Source organism: Fulmarus glacialis, unplaced genomic scaffold (assembly GCF_000690835.1).
Source record: "Fulmarus glacialis isolate BGI_N327 unplaced genomic scaffold, ASM69083v1 scaffold17986, whole genome shotgun sequence".
NCBI lineage: Eukaryota > Metazoa > Chordata > Aves > Procellariiformes > Procellariidae > Fulmarus > Fulmarus glacialis.
The window spans coordinates 360-7,480 of NW_009218952.1; the positions used below are offsets into that span (position 1 = coordinate 360).

Sequence of the window (7,121 nt, forward strand, 5' to 3'; positions counted from 1 at the left end):
TTTTTGTGCTGATCGAAGTAAAACAACCATTAAGGAATTGCTGGTGTGGAACGCTGCGCTTGGCCGTTCGGGGGGGACCCTGCAGTGTTTGCCCGAAAGACACATCAAGTCATCTTTGTCCCATGTTCTCTTAATGTAATCCTCCTTTTCGGTCAGTGTAAAGCACTAGTAAAGTTGTATTAGACGTGCTGAAGTGTGTGGGGTTTTGCTTTTACAGGGTGGAAAAATACAGACCCATGAAATTATGCAAAATAGTTGGAAATGAAGACACTGTGAGCAGGTTGGAGGTGTGTAGCTGTCCCTTTTTACAGGTTGACTCAAAAAACCTAATTCTGCATAGATCCACAGACCAATAAAAGCAATTTTGTATTTTTACATTCATACATCAGTATGTAGAAAAAACCTTTCTGATTTACTTAAGAAATGACACGTTTTAGGACATGTTTGAGTGGTGTTCTAAGGAAATACGCCTTCGTGAATTGGGATATTGTTTAAATTGGTCCTGCTTTGATACAACTTAGAAAACTTGTAGCTGTTACAATAGTATTGTTTCAATGAATAAATATAATTTATATAACAACAGAAAGAAACGTAAATATAATGTTTTTCTGGAAGAAAAATATTTTCCTTGACAAATTAGTTTGTAAACACATTATTTGTTAGCAGAAAGCTTATACTAGCAAACATATAACAGGTGCAAAGGAATGGCAGGAGTACTAAAGACCTGTGGGATTAAGTGCTTTTAAGTTTTTCCATACTATTCTAGGGACTGACTAATAATGGTTCAATTAAAAAAAATACAAAAGCAGCAAGATCCAAAAAAATGAAAGCAGGAGGGAAGAAAAGAATGGGTTAGCTCTGTTTCTCATGCTTAAAATAGAATAGAATTGGAAACTATTTGTTCCCACTATTTTCTTATATATTTTTTTATTATTGTTATTTCTTAGGTCTTTGCAAAAGAGGGGAACGTACCAAATATTATAATTGCTGTAAGTATTGCTGTGTTGTACTGTATTTCACTGTGTTGGTCCTGGCTTCTGAAATCTAGCCACAATCGCCTCCCAGTATAGATTTGCATTGTGCCTGAATGTATTGGTAAGAGAGATGTTGATTGTATGGTGACGGAGCAGTGTTCTTGGCAGAATACACAGGTGGTGAACAACCTTCTGTTAAAAACTAACTTGGCCCTCAAGTGCCTATTGAAGCATGTCTTGAGCTTCTCCCTGCAGTGTTGCTCTCCTCTGTTGGAGGCAGGATCCTGAACTCAGGCAGCCTCTCGTCTGATGTTCTCTCTGCAGTTCCTCTCTTGCAGCTGTTTTTCATGACTGAGGAGTTTTGTAGAGAGTACAGCTTCGAAAATGACATTAAACTTACCAGCAATTGCTGCATTGTTGCATTTCTAGGGTCCCCCAGGAACAGGTAAGACCACCAGTATCCTCTGCTTGGCTCGTGCTCTGCTTGGTCCTGCATTAAAGGATGCTGTTTTGGAGCTGAATGCCTCAAATGACAGGTGAGAATGAATAAACCTTATTATACTTTTAATGAAGAAGCAAGTATCCATTTTTATTTTTAGTTCAACTCAGGCTGGCTTGGTAGGCTTAATGCTATATTAAGGCCTCTAGTACTTATTTTAATGCCGTTTTTCCACCTAAAAGTTAGGGAATCTTTGGTGTCCAACTATCAACATAAATATTATTACTTGGTATTTTATAAACTTGATAGATACTTTTCATGCACAAAAATAGAAATAGATGGAGTGCAGAATCCATAACGGTACTGTTTTCTTGAATTTACTTTAAATTGTTAAGCTTCCAGCATTCATGAAGATCCTCCTAAGAATGAAAAGTGAACAAGTTGTTTGTAATGAAACTCTTCAGTGCTTAGGAAAAAAAGTGAAGTGGTAGAAATTAGGGCTATAAGGGCAGTTGGGGATCAAAATGTAGGATAAGGGTGTTAGGTATATAGAGGACACTGACTCTACCCCAGGGATCAGGCACTAAGTTCTGTAGCAGACCCATCCTGAAGTATTCTGAGGACATTTCCTAGAGGGTTGTTGATGAGTACAATACATTTTACCTGCCTTTGTTAAAATCAATTACAGAAGAGCTATAGAATCACAACATTCATTTTCTAAACAGAACAAAAAAGTAAAATCCTTTATTTTTAAAAGTAAGTCTTTGTTGGGACTCTGTCTAGGAAAGCACCTGTGTTGTGCTAAAATGATGCAGTCTGTCCAGCTGTTTTTCTTAAACTCTTCTGAGTTATAGCTGGGTCTGTGGATGTAGCTGTGTGAAGTACTGGCAAAGTAGCAAAGCAGTGTTAAATACTTCTGCCTTTGTTCATTTATTACCTCTACTTTTTGCCAAACATAAGTAATTTTGTGGCAGTACTGTGAGGTTACTGATATATATTTACTGATACTGTTAAATTATTTTTTCAAATTATTTCCTCCAGAAATTAGGATTATTGGTGTTTAAATCTGAATCAGTTAGGCAGTCTGGCTCACAACATGGTTTCACAACAATTATACTGGCACAGCTGAAGGGGTAAGAACAAACAGTGGGAGAATAGGGAGCTCAGGAGCGCTTCAGCCACTGTGGCTGCTGAATAAAATCTATTATGTAATTTCACCCAGCTGATGATGAATCACTTGAATTATTGTTCCAGAGGCATTGATGTTGTGAGAAACAAAATCAAAATGTTTGCCCAGCAAAAGGTCACACTTCCAAAAGGTCGGCATAAAATAATCATCCTTGATGAAGCAGACAGGTATGTTGTTTCTTTCTTCACCTCAGCTACTATGTGAAATGTGTTGCATCTATCCTGTCTGTGGAGTTGCTGTCTTGGACAGTCTTAGATGTTCTACCAGGCTATCAAAAATAATTTGTTAGGAAATAAATATGCATTGAACAGTGTTCTTATGAGATTACTCATATCAAGCAGAGATCATTGCTTCAAAGGACATACTGAATACTGGGGTGAAACACTTTGTGATTTAGCTGGATATGAAATAGCATCTTCCAGTTTACTGGCGCTTTCCCTTGGAAAAGAGTCTGGCTTACATCGACAATTTCAGTGGATGAAAACAGGACATTCTCCTCCATCTGCATATAAGTAGTAGTAGTCTTAGCAGTATTCTTCAGAGTATTAATGATTTATTTTTGTGTGTTAGTTTTATGGAGGTCTCGGTGACTACTTGCATTGCGGGGTGATTTGTTCACATGACTAGAAAAAGCTGCTTAGTTTGTCAAGCCAGAATATCAAGTAATTTACAAAGCACTGTTTAATATCAGTAAACTCTGAAGCTTGTATAAAAATAGTTATTAGGCTGCACCTATAAGTCAGTGAAGGGCAAAATCTGTCCTAACTCTTTTCTCCTCCAGCATGACAGATGGAGCACAGCAAGCATTGAGAAGAACAATGGAAATTTATTCCAAAACAACGCGCTTCGCACTTGCGTGCAATGCCTCTGACAAAATCATAGGTAAAGTGCTGCTAGTCCCTGGGAGTTTTTGTCATATGTTCTCCATACTCTTGGCTAACTTCCAAGGCAGTTTTCAGAAATACCTTGGACCTGCTCATTGCAAGAAACCGTGGTACTTCTGAAAAATCAAGCCACCTGTACATCCAGCTAATAAAAGAAGAGTATATTTGTGTAGCCGGTGAACCCTCTGAACAGCTGTTTTTGATGGATAGTGCTATGCATGACTGCAGAAGCAGATTCTCATACTTTGGGCTTAATCTCCATCCAATTCTGCTACAGTTTAAGCTGTTTGATGTATTGTCTACTGGGTATTGAACCCCTTTTGTTGTCCTTTCTGAAACATAATGTTTAAGTTTGCCTATAGGCTAACACATTGTAGACCTTTAGATTTTTCTTGTTTCGCCGTTAAAATTGCATGATAAACATCTATTCAGAAAACCAGGAGAACAGAAGAAACTGAGCTTCATATGTATTTGCACGTATCTGGGAAAACTCAAGTAGCACATTTGCGCTCAAGTGAAGGACTATAACAATTGTATATGCTTAAGGAGGTGCTATATTCTGTTTGGAGCTGACATGTTCTTTTTCTTTAAAAGAAGACACATGAAGAGTTGGAAACTGAGATAGCTTCTTCCAAGATGAAAAAAAAAAAGGTTGTTTTTTTTTTTTGACGAAAGAGGGAACGGCTAATTACAAATCTCTGTCCTCAGAACCTATTCAATCCCGGTGTGCAGTGCTGCGTTACACCAAGCTGACAGATTCACAAATCCTTGCAAGGCTACTGAAAATTGTTGAGAAAGAGGATGTACCATATACAGATGATGGACTAGAAGCCATTATCTTCACAGCCCAAGGAGATATGAGACAGGTAAAATAAGAAAGGCGATGAAACAAAGGCTTCTGTTTAAAGCAAAAAAATCTTTGAGTTGTGGCGCTCAAGTATTTACCTTTGGAGAGGTAAAGCAAAGGGGATGTGACCTGTGGCACAAGAGTAACTAAACTATTTGGTTTTGTGAGGTTTTAAAGTGGCTCTGCTCCTTAAAAATGAATTGGTGGGAACTGGATACCAAGTTTGTGGGAGGAAACAAAGTTTGCATACATTTGTGGTCTACTCTGTTGCTTAACTGAAAACTACTTATTTGGCATCATTTTCTGAAAAGTGTTTTTCATCCTGAGGAGGGGAGTGAGAAGTAGAGCACTTCAGAAAATAAATGAAGTCTTATTTTTTCTTTCACAGGCATTAAACAACTTACAGTCCACATATTCTGGATTTGGCTTTATAAACAGTGAAAATGTCTTTAAGGTTAGTAATAGCGTAAAACAGTGATGCTAGAAGTTTAGCACTACAGCTGTGTGAGAAATTCTGTCAGATACATAAGCCTTGAAAGTGCTTTGCCAGTTTGCAGACAGCACTATGTAGGTAGCAATTACAGCATTAGGCCGTAAAAAAGTGCATGTGCCTTTTGAAAAGGGAGAGAGCGCTAGCAGTCCCTGATGGCACGTCTGAGACTTTGTGGCTTTCCAGCTCTCTCAAAGCACACGAAGCACTTAACTGCTGGGAAATTTCACAGTGATAACTTTTGAATCTGTTACTTGGGTGTTCTCATTTCGTGCTATTGAGTCTGCCATGGCAGGATAGCTGTGTTACCAGAAAAGTCGTATTACTTAAAATTTAATCTGTATTGTAGAATGTATCTGATTCAGTACTTCAGCAGTATAGAAGGTTGGTGAAAATACCAGGGGTTTAATGCAGAGTCTTCTAATATTTTGAAGTGTAATATTTCTCTTTGATATAGGTATGTGACGAGCCTCACCCTCTGCTTGTGAAAGAAATGATACAACACTGCATAAATGCAAATATTGATGAAGCATACAAGGTTGGTTTTCATGTGTTGTGTCTGTGTAGACAGACACTTTTTCCCTACGCAATTCTTGTTTGTTTTGAAGAATTCACAGTGGGTGTTGTTTTTTAAGATCAGGGCAATACCATGCAGATGAGTTGATGAATTATATCCTTTTTACGCAGGTTCAGATGAATAAGCCAACAAGCTTAAAACCAAACTGTATTGAAATTACTTGCTAAACAGTTGAGGTTAAATCATTTGATACATAGTACATGCAGTTCCAGTAGTTATATACAGCTGTTCCAGAAGTGAATATACTTGACTCACCTGGTAAGTTGTGCAGATAAATGAGGGATTATTCTTGCCTGCCCAGATTCTTGCCCACCTGTGGCGACTTGGATACTCTCCAGAAGATGTGATTGGCAACATCTTTCGTGTGTGTAAAACCTTTCAAATGCCAGAATATCTGAAACTGGAATTTATCAAGGTTAGTACTAACCTCATTCCTGGTGGGGTCTTTTGGGCCTTTCTAAAAAGAGGATGTGATCCCTAATACAGGGGCAGCCTCAGGGTTTTCTCTTTGAGATTTGCTATATATTAGTGTGAAAAAAGTATTTCTTACTTCTTATTACTGCTTTCTTTCCTACCCTGCATCATCAGTTTGTCAGTAAGAATGGTCACTTGAAGTTTAAAGTCTAACCACCTGTAGAAGTGCCAAAAGTCACCTTAGTGATCAACTAGAATTAATAACAAATGTAATGCTGGCTGAATTTATTATTTACATCAAAGTCTCAAATAACTCCTTGAGAACTTTCTTCGAGCACATACTCGATTCTAGTCCAATAGATAGTAAAATATTAAATTATATTAACAGCCAGTTGACAAATGGTAAACTGGTATGATGGAATCACTCTTCATATTTAAAACCTGTCCTCAAATGTATGCACCTTGCTTCTTAGAAAGGAAGTGGGGAAATACAGGCTTTGATTTAGAAAAAAAAAAAAGGCATTCTAGTTGGTTTACATGAGAAGGTACACTTCTCTGAAGTTCGAGTGACTCAAAGTTAGTCTCTTAGCAGTAAGGGAGATGTTCTATTTAGTCATTAGTCATACTATACGTAGACTGGGGAAGAAAACAGACAATTTTACAATGTCTTTATCACTAGGAAATCGGGTACACTCATATGAAGATAGCAGAAGGTGTGAACTCACTTTTACAAATGGCTGGACTGCTGGCCAGGCTGTGTCAGAAGACCGCAGCCCCTGCAGCAAGTTAGATATTTCACTGAGCTGAAGCCTGTGTTCTGGAAGGTGAAAGCCTGGTGTGCAAGGTCAGCAGCTCCGTGCGTGTCCTGAATTCTGCATGCGAAGAGCCTGTTCCCTTGGTTTTGCTAAATCGCAGAAAAAGAACCAGGTTCTATTGTAAAAATGTTTTGTACTTTTTTATTTAGACCAATAAAGCTTTAAAATTTACTTTGACCCAAGAACTCCTATCTTTTATAACCAAGGTAGAAGAGAGGAGTGTGACAGTCCAGAGCAATAAGGTCTGTCTAGTGCGCTCAACAAAACCACTTATGTCGGTGGTACCTAGACCTGAGAGCAGGAGAAACAAAAATTGAATCCCATTGTTAGTGATTAGCCTGGTCAGGAGTGGTGGTCTCACCGAGACCAAGAAGGAAAAACTTTTGCACAAAATAAGGCGTTTAATGAAGTTACAACTGAGGCATGTTGAGCAGGTGCTACTCCTGGGTGCTGTTGATGTGCTGTAGGTAAGGAAGATATTTTCACCAAACA

General features: G+C 38.3%; 1 protein-coding gene across 1 annotated transcript; it reads left to right on the forward strand.

Annotated features, from left to right (window-relative positions):
• The first annotated feature begins 215 nt into the window (after positions 1-215).
• RFC2 (replication factor C (activator 1) 2, 40kDa) lies at positions 216-6,807 on the forward strand. The gene is made up of 10 exons (XM_009580216.1): positions 216-287; positions 948-989; positions 1,404-1,510; positions 2,668-2,769; positions 3,384-3,484; positions 4,195-4,352; positions 4,722-4,787; positions 5,281-5,361; positions 5,702-5,815; positions 6,494-6,807. Exons 1-10 carry the CDS (start codon positions 237-239, stop codon positions 6,602-6,604), a joined length of 933 nt encoding a protein of 310 aa, XP_009578511.1. The 5' UTR covers positions 216-236; the 3' UTR covers positions 6,605-6,807.
• The last annotated feature ends 314 nt before the right edge of the window (positions 6,808-7,121 follow it).

Coding starts and splice junctions, on each gene's coding strand:
- RFC2 (XM_009580216.1), top strand. CDS start 237: ATGAAATTATGCAAAATAGTTGGAAATGAAGACACTGTGAGCAGGTTG. Junction 1,511..2,667: donor CTGAATGCCTCAAATGACAG/GTGAGAATGAAT, acceptor TTATTGTTCCAG/AGGCATTGATGTTGTGAGAA. Junction 4,353..4,721: donor CCCAAGGAGATATGAGACAG/GTAAAATAAGAA, acceptor TTTCTTTCACAG/GCATTAAACAACTTACAGTC.